Genomic DNA, 23,816 nt, shown 5'->3' with positions numbered 1-23,816 from the left:
GGGTTACCAACTGTCGCGATTTCGGAGTTATTTCGCCTGGGATTTTTCCAACTTAACCCTTTTCCTTGAATCCTAGACATTTCTTATCCAAGCAGCATAAAGAAAATCTTGAGGTTTCAGCGTCCAACCCTTGTCCTGCCTTAGCAACACTGTTAACAGAAGTGCACAAGATAACTGGTTTAGGGTGCTAGCTTCGTCTTAGGGAGGAAAAAACGACATTTCCCAGGAGACACCGCGAACCAACGCCAATACTCTATTTCCCAGAATTCCCGGGTTTCGGCCCTACCAGACCGCCTCTCCTCAGGGTTGGAGACTTCAGGGCCAAGATGGCGACGGGAACGGGGAGTGAGTATCTGAGCAGGTTTTGCGTGAAAGGCCTTTGTAGATTCGAGGCTAGGCATCGTATTTTTGTTACACCACTAAGGAGTAGGAGAAGTGGTTTGCTTGAGAGCCCAGGATTTTCAGAGACCTGCGCTCCACAGTATCGTGAAGACCAACGTTTGGGGCCCCAGAAATCTGGGGACTTGTTTCTCAGGGAGGGAGCGGAGGTTTGAGAGAAGCAGCTTACTGAATCCGAGTGTGTTAGGAACTCTGCGGGGTAACCGTAAAAGCACTCTAGAAACTTGGGCGTGCAGACTGAAAGATGTGAGCCAGTCGGAGTAACCGGCGTCTCAAAGAGCCATTCATTTTCTGACCTACGTTTGTGAGGCAGTAGAAATCGGGTCTTTTAACAATGAGCTTTTCCTGCTACTGAGAAGATTGCGTCTCGGGCATTTCAGACATTTTTCTTTTCGTGGACTGAAAGTCTTCTAGGCCTGACGTTTGGAGTAGAGGAGCTGAGAGAAGTAAACAAGTTTATGCTAAGAGGGAGGCGGGGTAGTAGGAGGTTCTGGCCGCTCGGCTTCCTGGGAAATAAGCCCTCGCGTTTAAGCTGGAATAAAACTGGGCTTTTAGTGAGAACTGCCTAATCTGACATTCCCTATTTTTTTAATAAAGCGGAGCTTAAAGCCATGGCGTTTTAAGAAATAAAATGTTATACTGTAATTCGCCTGCAACTAGGTACCACCTTCACTGGTGGTATTTCACTTGGAGAGGTGAAAATCGAGATTTGGTGTTAGTAGCTCATTTTGTCCTAACAAGTTGGAATGTGTCTGTGTGTCTGTCTCTCTCTCTCTCTCTCTCTCTCCCCCCCTCTCTCCCCCCCTCCCTCCCTCTCTCCCTCCCTCCCTCTTTCCCTCTCTCCCTCCCTCTCTCCCAGAACACAAGCTGCTGAGTACTGGCCCCACAGAGCCGTGGTCCATCCGAGAGAAGCTGTGTTTAGCATCTTCTGTCATGAGAAGTGGAGATCAAAACTGGTAAGGTATCTAGGATGTCAGCTCTCCTGAGTCTTAGAAATTGTTGGATATGCTTTCATGTTGGTAGATTTCTGTAGTTAATCGTATTAAGCTGTAAGTAGACTTTCTTTTCTTTTTTCTTTTTCCTTTTTTTGTGAGACGGAGTCTCACTCTGTCGCCCAGGCTGGTGTCCAGTGGCGCGATCTCTGCCCACTGCAACCTCCGCCTCCCAGTCCTGTGTTCAAGCAACTCTCCAGCCTCAGCCTCTCGAGTAGCTGGGATTACAGGTGCGTGCCACCATGCCGAAATAATTTTTTATTTCTTAGTAGAGATGGGGTTTGCCATGTTGGCCAGGCTGGTCTCAAACTCCTGACCACAAGTGATCAGTCCACCTCAGCCTCCCAGAGTGCTGGGATTACAGGTATGAGCCACCTTGCCTGGCCATGCCTGGCTAATTTTTTTTTTTTTTTTTTTTTAATTGAGATGGGGTTTCACCATGTAGGTCAGGCTGGTCTCGATCTCCTGACCTCATGATCTGCCCTCCTCCGCCTGCCAAAGTGCTGGGATTACAGGTGTGAGCCACCGAGCCCAGCTGTTCTTTTTTTTTTTTTTTTTGAGACAGGGTTGCACTCTGTGGCCTAGGCTGGAGTGCAGTAGAGTGATCTTGGCTCACTGCAACCTCCATGTCTGGGGCTCAGGTGATCTTCCCACCTCAGCCTCTTGAGTAGCTGAGACTATAGGCACACACCATCATGCCCAGCTAATTTTTTTGTAGAGATGGGGTTTCATCATGTTTCCTAGGCTGGTCTCAAACTCGTGGGTTCAAGCAATCTGCCCATCTCGACCTCCCAACCTACTGGGATTACATGTGTGAGCCACCAGGCCAGCTGTATTTCCTTTTTATTTATTTTTTACTTTTATTATTATTTTTTTTTTACCTTTTTTTTTTTTTTTAGACCATGTTGGTTGGGTGGGTCTTGAACTCCCAACCTGTGGTGATCTACCTGCCTTGGCCCCCAAAGTGCTTGGATTACAAGTACGAGCCACCACGCCCAGCCTGTATTTCTTTTTTTAAACAGCTTTATTGAGATATAACTCACATACTATATAATTAACCTACTTAAAATGTACAATATAATGGTTTTTAGCATATTCACAGTTGTACAACCATCACCACAATCTAATTTTAGAACATTTTCCTTATTTTTAAGAGAAACCCCATACTCCTTAAGTGTCAGTTCATGTTGTCCCCTCCTTACCACCCCCAAGCAAACTCTCATCTACTTTCTATTAATTAATTAATTAGAAGCAGGCTAACTGTCATCCAGGCTGGAGTGTAGTGGCACGATCTTGGCTCACTGCAACCTCTGCCTCCTAGGTTCAAATGATTCTCGTGCCTCAGCCTCCCAAGTAGCTGGGATTACAGCTATGCACCACCACGGGTGGCCTGGTTAATTTTTGTATTTTTAGTAGAGATTTTGTATTTTTAGTAGGGTTTTGTCCAGACTGGTCTTGAACTCCTGGCATCAAGTAATCCGTCAGTCCTGGCTTCCCAAAGTGCGAGGATTGCAAGTATGAGCCACCATACCCAGCCAATTCTCTGTCTCTGTAGATTTGCCTATTCTGGATATTTCGTACAAATAGAATCATATGTGCTCTTCTGGACTCTATCACTTAACGTAACACTTTTAAGGTTCATTCTTATGTAGCATGTTTCAATACTTAATTCCTTTTTTAACTGAATAATAGTCTGTTATATGAATATACCAAATTTTGTTTATTTATCACTTGATAGATACTTGGGTTGTTTCCACTTTTTGGCTGTTATGAATAATGCTGCTATGAACATTCGTGTACAAGGTTATGGACAATGTTTTTAATTCTCTGGAGTTTTTTATTCAAGGAGTGAAATTGCCGGGTTATGTAGTAACTCTATCATGTTTGACTTTTTGTTGTTGTTGTTTGAGACCATGTCACTGATGCCCAGGCTGGAGTGCATTGGTGCGATCTTGGGTTACTGCAGTCTCTGCCTCCTAGGCTCAAGTGATCCTCCAGCCTCGGCCTCCTGAGTAGCTGGGACTATGGGCACGTGCCACCATGCCTGGCTATTTAAATTTTTATGTTTTTGTAGAGACAAGGTCCTGCTATGTTGCCCAGGCTGGTCTCAAACTCCTGGCCTCAGGTGATCCTCCCAGCTCAGCCTCCTGAGTACCTAGGACTACAGACCCGTGCCACCATGCTTGGCTAATTTTTTTTGTTTTTTATCACTTTGTTGCCCAGGCTGGTCTCGAACTACTGGCTTAAGGGATCTTCCTACCTGAGCCTTCCAAAGTGCTAGGATTGTAAGCGTGAGCCATCACTCTGAGCCTAGAACTATCATTTTACCTTGCCCTGTATCGGTCCCCACCCCCTTTCTTTTGTATCATCCATTACGAATTTAACTCTCTTGCCACATTTATAGACAATTCAGTACTTTGCTGATTGTTGTGTTTTCTAGCATTTTTTTGTTTTTTAAATCTAATTTTTGAAGTAATACGTGGCCACCATAAAAACAAAAACACTATAAAGAAAGAGCAACAGCAACAGAGAAATGGGTTAAAAACTTCAGTTTATTTTTCTCACACATAAAGTAAGTCTAGGCAGGCCACAACTCTCATAGCAACTTTACAGTGACATTAGGAAGTCAGAATCTTCTCTTTCTGTTCCACCTTCCTCAGCGCAGTTTATCTTCCGGTTATCTTATGATTCGTGGTGGTTCCTTGAGCTTCAGCTGTCACATCCTTGTTCTATGCAACAAGAAGGAAGGGGGTTGGTAAGAAAGGTCACATCCCTTTTAGCAACTTTTTTTGTGATATAATTGATGTGCAGTAAACTGCACTTTTTTTTTTCCTTTAAGAAGGAGTCTCACTCTGTTGCCCAGGCTGGAGTGCAATGGTGCAATCTTGACTCACTACAACCTCTGCCTCCCAGATTCAAGTGATCCTCCCACCTCAGCCTCCTGAGTAGCTGGGACTACAGGCCTGCACCACCATGCCTGGCTAATATTTGTATTTTTTGGTAGAGATGGGGTTTCTCCATCTTGGCCGGGCTGGTCTTGAACTCCCGACCTCAGATGATCCACCTGCCTTGGCCTCCCAAAGTGCTGGGATTACAGGCGTGAGCTACCACACCCATCCACTGCACGTATTTAAAGGGTAAGATACGGTACTTCTGAAATATATATACTTCTGTGAAACTATCCACAGTTAAAGTAATTATTATAGTATCCGTTAACAGATGAATAAATAAAGAAAATGTGTGTGTGTGTGTGTGTGTGTGTATAAAATACATATTTAAAGTGAACACAATCGAATACTGTTTAGCCATTTAAAAAAGTAAATCCAGCCGGGCATCGTGGCTCATGCCTGTAATCCAAGCACTTTGGAGGCCAAGGCGGGCGGATCACCTGGGGTCGGGAGTTCAAGACCAGCCTGACTAACATAGTGAAACCCCATCTTAAAAAAAAAAAAAAGAAAAAGAAGATAAATCCGCTGGGTGCAGTGGCTCATGCCTGTAATCACAGCACTTTGGGAGGCTGAAGTGGGCAGATCACGAGTTCAGGAGTTCAAGACCAGCCTGGCCAACATGGTGAAACCCCATCTCTACTAAAAATACAAAAATTAACTGGGTGTGGTGGTGCGTGCCTATAGTCCTAGCTACTCGGGAGACTGAGGACTGGCTTGAACCTGGGTGGCAGAGGTTGCAGTGAGCCGAGATGGCACCACTGCACTCCAGCCTGGTGACAGTGGGAGACTCCATCCCAAAAAAAAAAAAAGTAAATCCTGGCTGGGCGTGGTAGTGCATGCCTGTAATCCCAGCTGCTTAGGAGGCTGAGGCAGGAGAATCACTTGAACCGGGAAGTTGGAGGTTGCAGTGAACTGAGATCGTGCCATTGCAGCATCCAGCCTGGGCAAGAGAGTGAGACTCTATCTCAAAACATAAAAACGTAAATCCTCCATTTGTGATTCCATGGTTGAGCCTGGAGGATCGTATGTAAAGTAAAATAAGCTAGGCACATAAAGAAATGCCACATGATCTCAGTTGTATGTGTAATCTGGGAAAAATTATAGACCTCACAGAACTAGAGAATAGAATGGGGCTGAGTGGGGTGGCTTAGTCTGTAATCCCAGAATTTTGGAAGGCCAAGGCGGGCAGATCGCTTAAGATCATGAGTTGGATACCAGTCTGGACAATATGATGAAACTGTGTCTCTACAAAAAAAAAAAAACAGAAACATTACCTGGGTCTGGTGGTGTGTGCCTGTAGTTCCAGCTACTGGAGAGGCTGAGATGCGAGGATGGCTTGAGCTGGGGAGGCAACATAAGAGACCCTGTTCCCTATAGAAAAGAAAATTAGTCAGGCTTGGTGGTGCATCTATGATCTCAGCTGCTTGGGTGGGGCTGCAGTGGGAGGTTGCCTAAGCCTCAGAGGTGGAAGCTACAGCAGGCCATGATTGTGCCATTGCACTGAAGCCTGAGTGACAAAGTAAACCTATCTAAACAAATAAAAATGTGTGTATGTGTGTGTATGTGTATATACACATATCACATATACATTAGTGTGTATATGTGTGTATATATACATTTGTGTGTATATGTGTGTGTATACATATATATATATACACATTGTACATATATATACATGTGGGTGTGTATATATATATAAACAGCTCATTTTTAAGCAATACAGGTAAACTGGTTTGAAATAGAATCTAATCTGTATATTTCCTCACATTTTTATTAGATAAATAGTATAAGAATCCTTTTTATTTTTTGAGATGGAGTCTTGCTCTGTCACCCAGGCTGGAATGCAGTGGCACGATCTCGGCTCACTGCACCCTCCGCCTCCTGCGTTTATGTGATTCTCCTGCCTCAGCCTCCCGAGTAAGTGAGATTACAAGTGCATGCCATCACACTTGGCTAATTTTTGTATTTTTAGTAGGGATGGGGTTTCATCACATGGACCAGGCTGGTCTCAAACACCTGAGCTCAAGTGATCCACCCTCCTCGACCTCCCAAAGTGTTGGGATTACAGTCACCACGCCCAGCCATAGAAAAACAGTATAAGAGTACTTGAGCAAAATTTTTAAATTTTATTATTTTATCAGCAGATGCCAAATCATAAAGTTCAGAATGATATCCAATGTCTTCCTCCCATTATTGTCCCCCGTCTACTAGTATTAGCAGTTTCTTGTGTCTCTCTAGCATAAGTTTTGTTTATGTGAGCAAATATTTTTCCCTCTTATCCCCCTCATTTTTGAACACAAATAATTATATACTATACATGCTGTTGTTTTTTTAAGTGGCAGTGGTGTGGGGGGGATCTCACTTTGTCACCCAGGCTGGTGTGCGGTGGTGCGATTTGGGCTCACTGCAGCCTCGACTTTCTGGGCTCAAAGGATTCTCCCACCTCAGCCACCCAAGTATCTGGGACCACAAGCCACAGGTACGCACCACAACACCTGGTCGATTTTTTTTTTTTTTTTTTTTGTAGAGACGGAGTCTCCCTTTGTTGCCCAGGCTGGTCTTGAACTCCTGGGCTCAAACTATCCTCCCACCTCTGCCTCCCAGAGTGCTAGAATTATAGGCACAATCCATTGCACACCTGGCATTCATTGGCATCTTTTTTATTCCAGAGTTTGAACTCTAAGCCTTGTACTCTCAGCGTATATCTCCTGTTATTTTCTGCTTGGTGTGTAATAAAGCTTTCCTCATTTTGCAGGGTGTCAGTTAGCAGAGCAATCAAGCCCTTTGCAGAACCTGGCCGCCCTCCAGACTGGTTCTCTCAAAAAGTAAGTTCCCAAGCAAGTGTTCTTTTAGAGCAGTCTTTGAGTTCTAAAGCAGGCCCTGCCTTTTAATTACAAAGTTTTTATACCATGATGTGGGAAAATAGTTGAGAATGCCTTTTCTTTTTTCCTACTGTTTGCTAATCCATCCATATATGATCATATTAGACTTTTCTTCTCAGTGTTGCCTAACATTTAAGAACCCAAGCTTGGAAATTAGACAGATCTGAGTTCATTATTACTCCATCCAAAAACTGGGCCTTTTTCCTCTGTTTTTTTCATTTGTAAAATAGTGATGATTTGCTTCAGGATTGTTGTGAAGTTAATTGAGGTAATACATGTAAAGCATTTAACACAGTGCCTTGCACGTGGTAACTAGTTAGTAGATATTAGCTATAAATATTTTCAGTTAGGTTGCCTTTACCCAAATGCACAAACTCTAGTCCATAAGACTCTTTTTCTGTGGCTTGTTTTGATTATTTTGAACTGATTTGATTATCAAGTTACTTACCCTCCTAGAAACTTCACATCTTACATATATCTCTCTTCTCTAAATCTTACTCTAATCTCTTTAAACTTCGAAAGGGCATTTCTTTCCATGCTTGCTCATCACATTTTAACTTTTTTTTTTCTGTAGCATTGTGCTTCCCAATACTCAGAGCTTTTAGAGACCACTGAGACCCCAAAGTGAGTATAAAGCCAGGTACTTTAGCCAAATTTCTTAGAGTGTTTACTGAGGAATTCTGGTTTATACCTATTTATAATACTGGGTGATTAAAAAAAAAATAGCAGAAGTTATCTATGATTAAATGGTAAAGAAGGCTCAGAGCAAGTGGGAGAGGGGATAAATATTCTCTTATTCAAATATGGATTTTTTTTTTTTTTTTTCATTTTCCACAGACGGAAACGAGGTGAAAAGGGAGAAGTGGTGGAAACTGTTGAAGACGTCATTGTTCGGAAACTGACTGCTGAGCGAGTTGAGGAACTAAAGAAAGTGATAAAGGAAACCCAGGAGAGATATAGGTACTTATCAGAGAGAAGGCCAAAAGATTGAGAAAAACATAAGAGGCTGACATCTGGTATTGGTCAGAATTTTTAGAATAGATTAAAAATCCAGTCTACCTACCTCTCTTTCTTCCTATAGACGGCTAAAAAGAGATGCAGAACTAATTCAAGCTGGACACATGGACAGCAGATTGGATGAGCTTTGCAATGACATTGCAATGTGGGTTATATTATATTGTTCTTCTGTGCTTGTTTCTTTTTACCCTCTTTTCCCCTCAAGTAATCTGGCTTATTTCCTTCAACTGCCATCCCTTTAGACTTGAGACAGATTCTGGAAGGGGAAAACTGCAAAGCAGCTTGGTGGCTGGGAGGGGGGAGTGAGTCCTAGAAGGTAATATGATGGAACATTTCAGTATGAAAACATAACTTAGTTGTAACTTAAAAGTGGCTCTAGTTTGCCTGAGTGAAGAAGTGGGAGTTAGACAGTATACCCCAGTTCCCTGTTTTGCTGGTTAGAATTCCTGTTTAGGCCTGTCTTCCAGAAAGTGCTGACCTGGCAAAAAAATTTCTTTCTATGGGTTCTGTGAACTCTGGGGAGGAGCCAGAGCTGTCTAGCATCTAACTCTTAATTCCCTGTTTAGGAAAAAAAAATTGGAAGAAGAGGAGGCTGAAGTAAAGAGGAAGGCTACAGATGCTGCATATCAGGGTAAGCTGACCCTAGTATGTCTGTTTAGCAATTGATCGCACAGTACTAGAATCCATTGGGTTAAATTTACTTGCACAGTTTTCTCTTCTGCTAGAATAAAAACCTCCCTTAATATCCAAGAAGAAACTCCTAGCCATGAACTCTGCTCAGATCTCACTACACCTTAAATAACTTTAGGATACAAAGGCTCGATAAGAAGTTATTGAACATAATTAATGTTTTAGAAGTCAAAGTCCTGTGAAAAGATTGAGAATAGTTCAGTCATTGGATAAGGGGAGAAATGTAAGCATTTACAACTCTAGGAATAAATGCTGTGAGGTCTTTTCCTGTTTTTGTACCCCCACCCCTGAGAGCTTGTTGTGCAGGCCTGGAGTGCAGTGGCACGATCTCGGCTCACTACAATCTCTACCTCCTATGATATTCAAGCAATTCTCCTGCCTCAGCCTCTCGAGCAGCTGGCATCACAGGCACCTGTCACCACGCCTGCCTAATTTTTTGGCCAAGCTGGTCTCAAACTCCTGACCTCAGGTGACCCGCCTGCCTTGGCCTCCCAAAGTATTGGGGTTACAGGTGTGAGCCACCGTGCCTGGCCTCCCTGTTCTTAAAAGCAGAGTATTAATAAGTTGCTGAAGAGAATATTAAGGGATATTTAAACTACTTTCCCACTCCACAGACTTTTGGGATAACTAAGTAGTTTGAGATTGTTAAAGGAGTTTGTTTAGTGTGAGAACTGCCCTTAGGAAAAATTAGGCTAAAAAGTTATCCATCTCCAAAAGTGTTAAAGCTTTCTAATCCAAACTCATTATGCTGCCTTAGTAATGCAACATTCCTATTTGCCGTTTATTGTATAATAGCAGAATAGTGTCAAGTTTCATTTATTTAATCTTGAAGATTTGGACATTGTTTTCTTTTATGTTCTAGCTCGTCAAGCAGTAAGAACACCCCCCCGGAGGTTACCCACTGTGATGGTTCGTTCTCCTATAGATTCCGCCTCCCCAGGAGGTGATTATCCACTTGGAGACTTGACTCCAACCACTATGGAAGAGGCTACCTCTGGGGTGAGTATATTTCCAGCTGTGGAAATTGTTCAGCTAAGGGGCAATAAGCCAGCAGAGCTGAGTGATGAGGAAACCACTTTTGGCCTAAAGGCAACTTCCTCTCTTGGTCTGAATGCTAAAGAATTTACCATGTTCTGTGCTCTGAGATAAAAATGGACCTAAAAACACTGAGGCTTTTGACCTTTTTGAGAGATAGGTAAAGACTATTTTAAGGAATTGTTTCATACTAGTCCTATGAAATTCCTGCTGAAATAAGGGACTAAGTCCTTCTAAATGTAATACTGGTAGTGGGTAAGGAATTCATAAAAGGCAGGTTGGGTGGGATGTTTGAGTGGATGGAAGAGAAGCTTGTGGGGAAGAAAAGTATGACTGAGAACAGGAGGGATAGAGGCTTTCTGGGCAATTCGACTCAGGACTAATAAAATAATAGTTAGACACACTAACCCGAACATATTAGTAGGGAACCTTCCATAGTTTGAGAAGTCAGATAAAGGTTCTCTGTTGTCTCTTAGGTAACCCCCGGGACTTTGCCGAGTGCCCCAGTCACCTCGTTTCCTGGGATTCCTGACACCCTTCCTCCAGGCTCTGCACCCTTAGAAGCCCCCATGACCCCAGTAACAGATGATTCACCCCAGAAAAAGATGCTTGGACAGAAAGCAACTCCACCCCCCTCCCCTCTGCTGTCAGAGCTCTTGAAGAAGGGCAGCCTCCTGCCTACTAGCCCCAGACTGGTATGGAGACTTCTGTGGGTGTTTGAGAGCTGTGGTGATTTAGTACTTGGAAGGGAGTGCCTGGGACCTAAAATGTGACATGGGGAAAAAAAGTTCAAAAAAGGAAAATATCTCCTAATTGAATGTTAATTTTTGAAAAATACTATAAGTTGATAGTACCCTTGGGTCCTGAGGTCTCTGAATCACAATTAATTTGGTTCTCTACTCCAGAGAACTCTTGTCAAATAAGTTTCGAACATTATAGTTTAGAGTTTCCTTTGGGTATTAAATTATTCTCTGTGGATGTTAACTATTAGTTTTCATAAAGTTTGATCAACTTCTGGAGCTTTGTTGGGAAATGGTAATAAAGGAAAACTTGAGTGTAGCCTTCACCTCTATTCTTCCCTGGTAGGTCAATGAGAATGAAATGGCTGTGGCTTCTGGCCACCTGAACAGTACAGGTGTCCTCCTGGAGGTAGGCGGGGTCCTTCCCATGATACATGGTGGGGAGATACAGCAAACACCCAATACTGTTGCAGCCTCCCCTGCTGCCTCGGGTAAGTTACCACTTTTCCTTTCATCTACTTCAGAGGTATTGAACTTGACATTGACTGACCTCAATTTCAGTTTGTTACTAAGCAATTGTTAGTCCTAGTTTAAAGCCCAACTTTTTCTAACTTTTTTTGGAGCTACTTTACCTGGTAAACAGTGTAGTGCTCCCGATTATAAAGCTGTCTGTCTTCAAGATATTGATAGCCCTGATTGACCACAGCATAGATATTGAGAGTAATAATGAGCTGCTTTCTTGTGACTTGCAAAATCAAGGTGCTAGAGATACCTGAGATTATAGAATAGTGGAATAAGATTTGGAACCAGAGAACTGGGCTTGAATCTCAGATCTGCCACACGTCGGTTTTGTGACTTTGGATAGGTAACTTAGCTTTTGAGTCTCAGTTTCCTTTTTTATTAATTGTAATGTATATACTTGACAAGGATGTGATGAGAATTAAATGAAGAAAAAAGCGGCCGGGCGCGGTGGCTCAAGCCTGTAATCCCAGCACTTTGGGAGGCCGAGGCGGGTGGATCACGAGGTCAAGAGATCGAGACCATCCTGGTCAACATGGTGAAACCCCGTCTCTACTAAAAATACAAAAATTAGCTGGGCATGGTGGCACGTGCCTGTAATCCCAGCTACTCAGGAGGCTGAGGCAGGAGAATTGCCTGAACCCAGGAGGCGGAGGTTGCGGTGAGCCGAGATCGCGCCATTGCACTCCAGCCTGGGTAACATGAGTGAAACTCTGTCTCAAAAGTAAATAAATAAATGAAGGAAAAAGTGTAAAGCAGGGAAAGACAAAAAACTCCATAAAATACTTTATTGGTATTTGAATGGTGTTGAACTTGGTGATTTACAATATGCTGAACTTCAGCAGAAGTGACAGATTTATTCATACCGGTTTTTTATTTCTTGGTGATTAAATTTCCTCTGAGGAAAAATTACCACCGTTTCTTTTTCTTTTTGAGACGGAGCCTCGCTCAGTTGCCCAAGCTGGAGTGTGGTGGCACAATCTCAGCTCACTGCAACCTCCATGTCCCGGGTTCAGTCAATTCTCCTGCCTTAGCCCCCTGAGAAGCTGGGATTACAGCACCTGCCACCATGCCTGGCTACTTTTTTTTTTTTTTTTTTTAAAGTAGAGGCAGGGTTTCACCATGTTGGCCAGCTGGTCTCAAATGTGGCCTCCCAAAGTGCTAGGATTACAGGTGTGAGCCACTGTGCCTGGCCTTACCACCCATTTTTTATATATGTTGAGTGTTCTATTGCTTTGATTCATTCCTAACTTGGAGGAAGATCTTAAGTAAGGTTAGAAAGAGTAAGGATATAGATGATGAACTTATTCAGTGAAGCAGTTGCTCTCATCCTTTGAGACCATAAGAATTTCTTAGCTGAGTCTTCAAGTAACTTTTGCTTCTTGTTTATATGCTTTCTTCTTACTTCATTTTGTGTACCTCTTTATATGTTAGGTGCTCCCACTCTTTCCCGGCTTTTAGAAGCTGGTCCTACACAGTTCACCACACCTCTTGCTTCCTTCACCACTGTTGCCAGTGAGCCTCCAGTTAAACTTGTGCCACCCCCTGTAGAGTCTGTGTCCCAGGCTACCATTGTCATGATGCCTGCGCTGCCAGCACCATCCTCTGCTCCGGCTGTCTCCACTACTGAAAGTGTAGCTCCAGGTGCGTCCCTGAGCAGCCACTAGGTCTAAAATTTCATTTTGAGCTTCAGTTAGAGAAAAAAGACCAAGAGCATCAGCTTCAATTCAGATGTTTCTTCTCTGTTCTACATAGACATGTGCTATCTTTATCCTTAGAAATAAATATCCTTAGAAATAGATGTGAGAAGAGGCGGGTGGGCATTTATGTGTTGCAGGGAAGAGGCTAAGTATACAGATAGGAGCAGGCTTGAAAATATGTTCTCGCCCTTATAGATAAAACTGAGGAGAAGAAAACATAGGCACATGTATGATGACTCTTTCTGACTTCAAGTGTTTAGATATTTGACATCTGTCTGTAGCGTTGATGTGATCTCAAGGCGGTCACTTTGTACCCAATAAGTTTCTGAGATGCTTTTCTCCTTCTGTTATTCAGTGAGTCAACCCGATAACTGTGTTCCCATGGAGGCTGTGGGGGATCCACATACTGTGACTGTTTCCATGGACAGCAGTGAAATATCCATGATCATCAATTCTATCAAAGAGGAATGTTTTCGATCAGGGGTAGCAGAGGCCCCTGGAGGATCAAAGGCTCCCAGCATAGATGGGAAGGAAGAATTAGATCTAGCTGAGAAGATGGATATTGCTGTGTCTTACACAGGTGAAGAGCTGGATTTTGAGACTGTTGGAGACATCATTGCCATCATTGAGGACAAGGTAACTATTCAGCAAAGCCCCAAGTAATCTCATGGGTCTTATGTAGGCTTCTCTTCCCAGCTTTGCTTTGCTGCTGCTGTTTTTTTTTTTTTTTGAGACAGAGTCTTGCTCTGTCATCTAGGCTCAAGTGCAGTGGCACGATCTTGGCTCACAGTAACCTCTGCCTCCCAGGCTCAAGTAATTCTTGTGCCTCAGCCTCCTAAGTAGCTGGGACGACAGGCGCATGCCACCATGCCTCACTAATTTTTTGTATTTTTAGCAGAGACAGGGTTTCGCCGTGTTAGCCAGGCTGGTCTCGAACTCCTGGCCTCCCAAAGTGCTGAGATTACAGGCGTGAGCCACCATGCTCGGCCACTTTGCTACTTATAGTAAGAATTACTTAAACAACTCTCCTACTTCTGCCCATCTCCATCTTTGTAGCCTTTTGGTATTAACATACTAGTCATCTCCCCAGCCATACCCATGTTACTGATTTGCACAGGACAGGTGCCTATTCATTGTTTACCTCCATTATATGGAGAAAATGGAGAGAAAGCTACAAATTCAAGCTATCACATTTGGTGCTAACAAAACTGAAGGACTTGGGCTTCTTTCTGTGACTTCAATAGGCTTGTGTATTGTGGGACAGGTGGATGATCATCCTGAAGTGCTGGATGTGGCAGCAGTGGAAGCAGCACTCTCATTTTGTGAAGAGAATGATGATCCTCAGTCCTTGCCTGGCCCCTGGGAGCATCCTATCCAGCAGGAGAGGGACAAGCCAGTACCTCTCCCTGCACCAGAAATGACGGTCAAGCAAGAGAGAATGGACTTTGAGGAAACGGAAAACAAGGGAATACATGAACTGGTGGACATCAGGGAGCCCAGTGCAGAGATCAAAGTGGAACCTGCAGAACCAGAGCCAGGCATTTCAGGGGCCGAAATAGTAGCTGGAGTTGTTCCGGCCACAAGTATGGAGCCACCAGAACTCAGGAGTCAGGACTTAGATGAGGAACCAGGAAGTACTACAGTTGGAGAGATTATTGAAGCAGATGTTGCCATTGGGAAAGGCGATGAGACCCCACTTACAACTGTGAAGACAGAGGTATTTAATAAAGATCAGGGGCTGGGGAGATGGAGGGTTATACTTTAGGTAAGAAGTGACAGCTTAGGCTTTTTGTTTTCCTGTTACATTCCTGAGTTCTACATGTTTGATGTGTCCAAAGCCCATAGGCTGTGATTAGTACTATATATACTTGTCTTATTCCTGTTAAGGTTACCACTGGAGTCAAATTACATGAGTAGGACTTAGAATTTATTCTATAGTCTCATTATCATTGAAGAATAAAGTTGTGTGAGCTCTAGTGATTTACCAGTACTTAGGGTATTTTTCCTTTTTTGATTTTCAGGCATCCCCTGAAAGCATGTTGTCTCCATCACATGGCTCAAATCCCATTGAAGATCCTTTAGAGGCAGAGACTCAGCACAAGTTTGAAATGTCAGGTAAATAAAGTCCCCTTTAACTAACTTGAAATCATTTGCTTTGGCTTCTGAGGGATTGTGGGTTGTGGGCAAGTAGAGGAAGTAGAATAGGTCAGCATGGAAAGGAGAGCTGCAGGGGATTATGGTCCATAGGAAGGCTAAGGTGGAAAAATCTTCAGGTAGTCTTTCTCTCCTCTGCAGACTCATTGAAAGAAGAATCAGGGACTATTTTTGGAAGCCAGATAAAGGTATTTCAGACTTTTCTTTATTCCTCTTCCATGTGATTAGATTTCCCTATAGCACTACTTTTTAATGAATTTCAGTAAAGTCGCATCCTTATTCTCTGATAAGAGACTGGTACGGAGTTGCGTGGAGAAAAACTGCAGTGGACAGTCAGGCATAATGGGAGTATCCCCTAGCAACAGGTCCCTCCCATATGAAACAGTTTGTGAATATCACACAGTCCTTAAGAAACCTCACTCAATACAGTTAGAGTGATTTAGAGTGAATAAGGATACCAGAGCCAAGGAGAACATACAGGAATCAAGTTTATTAATTAGGCTATCCAAAGATAATCATCTGAAGTTTTCTTTTTCGAATTTTTAAAGCAGTAGTAACAAAGACTTGAATGCGATGTGAGCTTGCTCCATCAGATGAGACACAAAATAAAAACTATTTTTGATAACTTTGTACCCAGGGTCAGAGTTCCTCTCAAGAGCAAGGGGAAAGAAGGAACGCCTCTTAGCTTAGTCTTCAGTAAGTAGCTTTTTTTTTTCTTTCTTTTAAAAAGATCCTGGGTCTTTTTCTTTATCCAGGTTCTAAATTACTTAAGCCAGTGTCTGTAAGTAGATGGTAGTATAAGTGATAGAGGGCTAAGTCAGGGAACAGTGTGAGGTCATTTCTAGAACTAATCTAACCCAAAAACAGATCATATTTAATGATGCTTTGCTAGATAGCTTTGCTTGCATTTGTTGACTGGAGCATACTGTGTCTAAGGATGCCCCAGGTGAGGATGAGGAAGAAGATGGCGTCAGTGAAGCGGCCAGCCTAGAGGAGCCTAAGGAAGAGGATCAAGGAGAAGGCTATTTGTCAGAAATGGATAATGAACCTCCTGTGAGCGAGAGTGATGATGGCTTCAGCATACACAATGCTACACTGCAGTCACACACACTGGCAGACTCCATCCCCAGCAGCCCTGCTTCTTCCCAGTTGTGAGTATCTGAGATTCTTTGAGGCCAAGGCAGTGAAGGTGAGAAAGAGAGAATCTTTTTTTTTTTTTTTTTTTTTTTGAAGAGGAAGTCTTTCTCTTTACCCCCGCGGGAGTGCAGTGGTGGTGTCTTGGCTCACTGCAACCTCCACCTCTTGGGTTCAAGCTTTTCTCCTGCCTCAGCCTCCCAAGTAGCTGGGACTACAGGTGCGTGCCACGACTCCCGGCTAATTTTTTGTATTTTTGGTAGAGACAGGGTTTCACCGTGTTAGCCAGGATGGTCTCCATCTCCTGACCTCGTGATCCGCCCACCTCAGCCTCCCAAAGTGCTGGGATTACAGGCGAGAACCACCACTCCTGGCCTCTTTTTTTTTTTTTAAGACAAGGTCTCACTCTGTTGTCCATTCTGGAGGGTAATGGCGCAATCTCGGCTCACTGCAACCTCCACCTCCCAGCCAAGCAATCCTCTGGCCTCAGCCTCCTCAGTAACTGAGACTACTGGCATGCACCACCACACTCCACTAATTTTTAGTGGAGATGGAGTTTTGCTATGTTGCTCAGGCTGGTCTCAAACTCCTGAGCTTAAGCGATCTACCTGCCTCGGCCTCCCAAAGTGCTGGTATTACAGGTGTAAGCCACCATGCCTGGCCTTTATCATTATTTTTAAATTTTTATTTTTAAAAAAAATTTTTTTTCAGAAACAAAGCCTCCTTTTTTTTTTTTTTTTTTTTGAGATGGAGTTTCACTCATGTTACCCAGGCTGGAGTGCAATGGCGCGATCTCAGCTCACCGCAACCCCCGCCTCCTGGGTTCAGGCAATTCTCCTGCCTCAGCCTCCTGAGTAGCTGGGATTACAGGCACGCACCACCATGCCCAGCTAATTTTTTGTATTTTTAGTAGAGACGGGGTTTCACCATGTTGACCAGGATGGTCTCGATTTCTTGACCTTGTGATCCACCCGCCTCAGCCTCCCAAAGTGCTGGGATTACAGGCTTGAGCCACCGCACCCGGCCCCTTTTTTTTTTTTTTTTTACATGGAGTCTCGCTCTGTTGCCCAGGCTGGAGTACAGTGGCACAGTCTTTGCTCACTGCAGCCTCCGCCTCCTGGGTTCAAGCAATTCTCCTGCCTCAGCCTCCCAAATACCTGGGATTACAGGCATATACCACCACGCCTGGCTAATTTTTTTATATTTTTAGTAGAGATGTGGTTTTACCATATTGGCCGGGCTGGTCTTGAACTCCTGACCTTGTGATTCACTCGCCTCAGCCTCCCAAAGTGCTGGGATTACAGGCATGAGCTACCACGCCCAGCCGAAACAGGATCTCTCTTTGTGGTCCAGTCTGGTCTTGAACTCCTGACCTCAAACAATCTTCTTGCTTGACCTCCCAAAGCACTGGAATTAGAGGCATGAGCCACCAGGCCTGGCCTGATCTTTTCTTTAGTGTTTCCCTTTCTTGTCCTGGAATAAACTGTTGACAAGAAATAATTAGGGCTCGGCCTGGTGGCTCATGCCTGTAATCCCAGCACTTTGGGAGGGTAAGGCAGGAGGATTGCTTGAACCCAGGAGTAACCTGGGCAACACAGTGAGACCCTGTCTCTACAAAAAAATTTAAGAATTAGCCAGGCATGATGGTGTGCGCTTATTGTCCCGGCTACTTGGGAGGCTGAGGTGAGAGGATTGAGTCTGGAAGGTTGAGGGTACAGTGAGCATGATCACGCCACTGCATTCCATCCCGGGGGACAGAGTGAGACCCTGTCTCAAAAAAAAGAGAGAATTATAATTTTTTTTTGTTTTACTTGTGCCTAGTGAAATTGCTGTATCTCTGTTTCAGCTCTGTCTGTAGCGAGGATCAGGAAGCTATTCAGGCACAGAAAATTTGGAAGAAAGCTATCATGCTTGTATGGAGAGCTGCAGCTAATCATAGGTGAGTGGGCTTTACCAATCAGTAGGTTCATTTTTCTCCTACTCCTCTTCATTGTTGGTGACTGAAAAAAATCCAAGTAGGCTTCTGTGGAACTGCTGGTATTGGCTCTTACTACCTTCAGCTACTTAGAGTAAGTTATCTTCCTGTGCTTCTGGAGAATGTCAGTAATTGCACCTTATTCTTTTTGGACAGGTATGCCAACGTCTTCCTGCAGCCTGTTACGGATGACATAGCACCTGGCTACCACAGCATTGTGCAGAGGTGAGCCATGTTCCATCCAAAATGGTAACTTGCCTAAATTAAAAGTTGTCTAGTTTTAGTGAAGTTTTGCTTTAGATAATAAGTTTAAAGCAAGTAAGTTTATGGTTTTGATGTGAGGGGAACCAAGTGCTAAACTGATCATTCCAGTGGCTGGATCACCAGTGATAGTCTAAAAGAGTAAATCCCCACAGGGAGCAGTGGCTCACGCCTATAAACCCAGCACTTTGAGGGGCTGAGGTGGGCAGATCACTTTGAGCCCAAGAATTCAAGACTAGCCTGGGCAACATGGTGAAACCCCCTCTTTACAGAAAATACAAAACTTAGCCAGGTGTTGTGTCGTGCATTTATAGTCCCAACTACTTGGGAGGCTGAAGTGTGGGATGGATTGCTTGAGCCTGGGAGATCCAGGCTGCAGTAAGCTGTGATTGTGCCATTGCACTACAGCCTGAGTGACAGAGGCAAGCCCTGTCTCCAAAAAACTTATGTAAATATACTCCCTTTTTAACCTTTCTCAGTATTTATTATATAGATTGTTTTTTGGGTTAAGCACATGTTTTGGGATAAAGGGTTAGACTTCAAGTCCTGGCAGCTGGAAATTAAGGTATATATGAGAAAATCTGTTACGATGATAATATATTCAGAGATCTAGATAAGTCCTCTTCCCACCTCCACTGCTACTTACTGCTGTTCTCTTTTTCAGGCCAATGGATTTGTCAACTATTAAGAAAAACATAGAAAATGGACTGATCCGAAGCACAGCTGAATTTCAGCGTGACATTATGCTGATGTTTCAGAATGCTGTAATGTACAATAGCTCAGACCATGATGTCTATCACATGGCAGTGGAGATGCAGCGAGATGTCTTGGAGCAGATCCAGGTATTTTGAGGATCCTTTGTGTTTCAGCAAGGATGAAGTTAAAATACTCAAGGGGAGGGTTCATATTGATGCCAAGAAGGGTTGCTGTGGGTTTTACTTGAAATAGCCATCAGGGACACAATTGAAAACATAATATTTTGTTCTTACGGAATTTATTTTTATTTTCTCTGGTGTGGTGAGAGTTGTGTTACAATATTCTGCCTTTCTTGGGCAATTAATTTCCGTTTCACAAAGCTTTGAAATAAATTTGTTTTTTAAATGATGAATGTATATTTTTAATTACATCAAGTACCTGGTACATAGTAGACACTCAGCAAATAAGAGTTTCTCCTTTCCTTTTCCCTTCTATTATCCTGTGATTGCATTACCAGGTACTTTTTGGGGTGTTAAACTTGGAAGAATGTTGCAAATCTTTGTACAATCTGCCAAATTACTTAAATTGCTGAACTTTGGTTTATTCTAGCTTTATTCTTTTTCTCATTCCTGGAGGATAGAGATTTTGGTCCTACATTATAGCAAAAAAGAGGGCTACTTGATTCTTTAGCATCCCTATTGCAACTAGAATTAAAACTTAATATGCTAAACTTCCAATCAGTCAAAATATGTTTGAGCCAGAAGAACACTATACAAAGTTCTATTTACAAAGCCTAAAGTGTAGTTAATTCCTCCCTACTAAATCAGGTCTCTATGGTCTACCCTGTTTTTTTCTCCCTACAGCAATTCTTGGCCACACAGTTGATTATGCAAACATCTGAGTCTGGGATCAGTGCTAAAAGTCTTCGAGGGAGAGATTCTACCCGTAAACAGGATGCTTCAGAGAAGGTGAGGCCATCAGGAAAGAACCTGTGTGCCAGTAGTTCCAGTAGTAGAAGTCTGAAGCATCCAAGGAACCTTATGTTACTACTTGGTATTGTTGGGCTTCTGCATTTCAATGGTATACAGACACATAGATCTTAGAATGGTGGTTGTTTCTGCCCATCTCAACACTGAATAAGCCTGTTGTGACCAAGAGGCCCAGTCACATGAAATCGTGAGTAGGGGAATTCTTAATTCCTCTGGGAGAGTGCTCTCAAAGCGGGGGAAATGGCTTAGCCTGCAGCAGTTGGGGACCGTCAGTTTCTGTGCTAGAGGTGTAATGGCCAGATTGCTTTTGGATCTCTTTCCTCTTGTTCTTGAGTTTTTAAATTTTATCCTTGTGTGTATGGTGCTTGTGTCTCTGTCCTGAGGTTTGGGGTGCTTGTGGCTGAGAGTTTCTGTGGAACCTGATCAGTGTTTGTTTGTCCTCTAACAGGACAGTGTCCCAATGGGCTCTCCTGCCTTCCTTCTCTCTCTCTTTGTAAGTATTGAATGGCTGCAAGGGGTGGTGTTGCCACAGAAGATTCTCAGCTCTTAACGGGGGTGGGTGGCAAAGGGAAATCCAATGTGCAGACTGTGGCAGTATCTTGAACTTCGGTTTATTCAGGTCATTGAATAAGAACTCTTTTCTTCTGCATTCCTGTCTTTTGCATGTGTGTGTGTGTGGGCTGGGTAGGGACTGTTTTGAAATCACTGGACCGAAGTATTCTTGGGGTGAAGGATCTAGGATGTACCTGCTCCTCATTTCTTGACTTTACCTTTCACCAATTTTTTTCTTATAAATTGAAGATTGCTCACAGCAGCAGCTACTAGCTGGCTTTTTAACAGTGTTCCTCATAATGGCAGTACTCAGCACATAGCTTTTCTCTTTCAAAATTAAGTTGCAAGACTAATGTAACAAACAGTAAAATTGAAGCCAAAGGGCTCAGTATAGGCTATAATTCCAACACTTTGGAAGGCCAAGGTGGGAGGATTGCTTGAGCCCAGGAGTTTGAGACCATCCTGGGCAATATAGGGAGACCCTGTCTCTACAAAATTTAAAAAGAACAACAGAAACCCTACTAGCTGTGCAGCAGAGTGGTATGCACCTGTGGTCCCCAGCTACTCGGAAGGCTGAGGTAGGAGGATCACTTGGGCCCAGGAGGTCAAGGCTGCACTGTTCATACCACTGCACTCCAGCCTGGGTGACAGGGTGAGACCTTGTCTCAAAAGAAAAGAAAAGATCTCAGTAATAATGACCACTGCGGTTGGGTGTGGTGGCTCACACCTGTAATCCCAGCACTTTGGGAGGCCGAGGCAGGTGGATCACCTTAGGTCCAGAGTTCGAGACCAGCCTGCCCAACGTGGAGAAGCCCCGTCTCTACAAAAAAAAAAAAAATAGCTGGGTATGGTGGCACATGCCTATAATCCCAGCTGCTCAGGAGGCTGAGGCAGGAGAATTGCTTGAACCCAGGAGGTAGAAGTTGCGGTGAGCCGACATTGCACCATTGCACTCCAGCCTGGGCAACAAGAGTGAAACTCCGTCTCAAAAAATTAAAAAAAAAAAAGACCACTGCATCAATATTGACTGCTGAAATTACAGATAAGCTGAGGAGAGCTAGCCTAAAGACTTTTATTACTTTCCTCCATGAATTAACTGGCTCTGATCTGTGTTGTTCATTATGGGACAATGAGGCATAATGTAATGGAAGGGGCATCAGGCTAGAAAACTACATGGTCTTAAGGTCATTGGATAATCTCTTGGGGCGTTGTCCTTGCTGTGTGATGAAGCTAATATAATGAGGTACTTGTCCAGCCTACCTCACAGGGATATTGTGAGTATAAAATGAGATAATATATTGAAACTATCTTGGGAAAAAAAAAGCGTTATACAAATGCAAGGTGGTATTTTTATTTTCACTGATGTCTCATGGGCAACTTACGTTCATGGACTCTAACAATTTTTGAGTCCTTGCATATTAGAAATGTAAAAATGGCCTGGCCCAGTAAAGGTTTCAGTAATTCATCTTGCCTATAGGCCTCTCAGCCTGTACCACAAACAGAACATTATAATCTCCGTTCTTTCTTACTGGCCTGCAACAGTGACTCTGGATCCCCCAAGCAAAGCATTTGGCTGGCTGTTGCAAGGCTGGTTAATGGGATCTTTTATCTATTGAAGACAGCAAAATATTGCACAAGAGGAAGGAGCTGGGCTGCAGGGAGAGAGCAGCAGATGGAAAGAAGCCTTCTAATTGTCCTGATCTCATGGAAAACAACTGTGAGGAGGTGCTAGGGAACTAGTGCCAGGGTCAGTCTGCAGGAAAGGCCTTTCTTATAGGGACCAACAGTTGGACAGGTATGTTAGTCAATAACCTTACTACCCACTGTCCATTCTGACTCTCCTTTCTTTTACTCTCCTGTTCCTTTGCATATGATTTGGGCCTGGGTGGGATGACTAATAGTTATTCTGTGGGACCCTAGGTGAATCCAAGGACCTTTGTGGTAGGCATGAGCAAGATACTCCGTCCTACATTTCTTCTCATAAACGACCAGGTGTTTTTTAGCCACTCTGTGGGAAGACAGAAATATGCCCCTCATCCCTCTGGATTTTTCTGCTGATTCTCTTCTCCCCTCCCCTAAGAAACCAAATCCCCAACTTTTCTGTTACACCATCTCTTATCTCCTGACCAATTCATGCTCCCTTTCTTTCTCTGCCTGTCGTCTAGGATGGGGGCACCAGGGGACGCCGCTGTGCCATTGAAGCAGATATGAAGATGAAAAAGTGAAACCTCAGAGTACTCTTTTTGAGCTGAACCTAAAAGTAAACAGGATAGAGCTTGGGCTTGCGGGCCCAGTTCTGGAAGTGGAAGCTACAGAAGAGGAGATAACCTGGGCCACTTGACATGAGCTGGAAAATCTCTCTCAGAGAGTTGGAGTAGCACAATTGCCTGTTTTAGGGCAGAAATCATGGGCTATGTTAATGTCCTAATGTGTAGCTAGCAGATTGTAGCTAGTTTGTATTGTCAATTGTACAGACTTCTTTAAAAAAAAAAAAAAAAAAAAACTGTGAAATTTGTGTGTATACAATAAACCAGAAAAAAACAAAAACAAAAAACCTCTAGCCCTTGGCTTGGGGTATGTGTGTATTTGAAACTTGTGGTTTCTTCTGCGTGATAACTGTTTTGTTTGTGGAAATGAGATTGTGAGATTGTTAGAGGGGGAAAGTGGCCTTATGAACTACTTGCTGTGAGAAGGTAAGTAACCAAAACAGTTTATAGTTAATATGCCTTAAAGTGTTGCATTGTGCAGGAAAGACTACCTTATTTAGATTTTCTTGAATGTTTGGGAAAAGTAAGGTTTTCAGAATTCTGTTCATGGCATTGCTTAAACAAAATTAGAGCATGGACATAGGTAACATTGACCTTTATCTCAGGAACATTTGTCTCAATGCTGTCTCTTTCCAGATGGTATTTCTAGAATAATGTGTTACCATTTTTTTTCCTGTTTCTATGGTTAAGGACTCTGTACAAAGAGTTCTTGGTGGCCAGGCGCAGTGGCTTATGCCTGTAATCCCAGCACTTTGAGAGGCCGAGGCAGGCGGATCACAAGGTCAGGCGTTTGAGACTAGCCTGACCAACATGGTGAAACCCCGTCTCTACTAAAAATTAAAAAAATTAGCTGGGCGTGGTGGGGC

At 43.4% G+C, this 23,816-nt stretch overlaps 1 protein-coding gene across 3 annotated transcripts; it reads left to right on the top strand.

Moving 5' to 3' along the window:
* The first annotated feature begins 213 nt into the window (after window positions 1-213).
* Window positions 214-23,223, top strand: LOC116531540 (bromodomain-containing protein 8). Of its 3 annotated transcripts, XM_032250374.1 has the most exons (22): window positions 214-345; window positions 1,259-1,355; window positions 7,095-7,164; window positions 7,796-7,845; window positions 8,059-8,181; window positions 8,303-8,383; window positions 8,805-8,869; window positions 9,791-9,927; window positions 10,440-10,658; window positions 11,050-11,194; window positions 12,657-12,866; window positions 13,278-13,558; window positions 14,187-14,639; window positions 14,944-15,037; window positions 15,218-15,264; window positions 16,013-16,227; window positions 18,057-18,149; window positions 18,342-18,410; window positions 19,111-19,288; window positions 20,006-20,110; window positions 20,580-20,624; window positions 22,849-23,223. In XM_032250374.1, exons 1-22 carry the CDS (start codon window positions 327-329, stop codon window positions 22,906-22,908), a joined length of 2,856 nt encoding a protein of 951 aa, XP_032106265.1. In that variant the 5' UTR covers window positions 214-326; the 3' UTR covers window positions 22,909-23,223. The 3 variants fall into 3 exon arrangements, with proteins under 3 accessions (XP_032106265.1, XP_032106266.1, XP_032106267.1); XM_032250375.1 differs by lacking the exon at window positions 20,580-20,624; XM_032250376.1 differs by lacking the exon at window positions 10,440-10,658 and having other exon boundaries at window positions 22,849-23,204.
* Window positions 23,224-23,816: the final 593 nt, after the last annotated feature.

Source organism: Sapajus apella, unplaced genomic scaffold (assembly GCF_009761245.1).
Source record: "Sapajus apella isolate SASKATOON/1434 unplaced genomic scaffold, GSC_monkey_1.0 scaffold71, whole genome shotgun sequence".
Lineage (NCBI taxonomy): Eukaryota > Metazoa > Chordata > Mammalia > Primates > Cebidae > Sapajus > Sapajus apella.
This window is presented reverse-complemented; position numbering and strand designations above follow the sequence as displayed.

What these genes read in the sequence shown, in the direction of transcription:
- LOC116531540 (XM_032250374.1), top strand. An exon ending in GAGACCACTGAGACCCCAAA is followed by an intron (nt 7,846 to 8,058) that starts GTGAGTATAAAG and finishes CATTTTCCACAG; the next exon opens with ACGGAAACGAGGTGAAAAGG. An exon ending in TGGAAGAGGCTACCTCTGGG is followed by an intron (nt 9,928 to 10,439) that starts GTGAGTATATTT and finishes GTTGTCTCTTAG; the next exon opens with GTAACCCCCGGGACTTTGCC.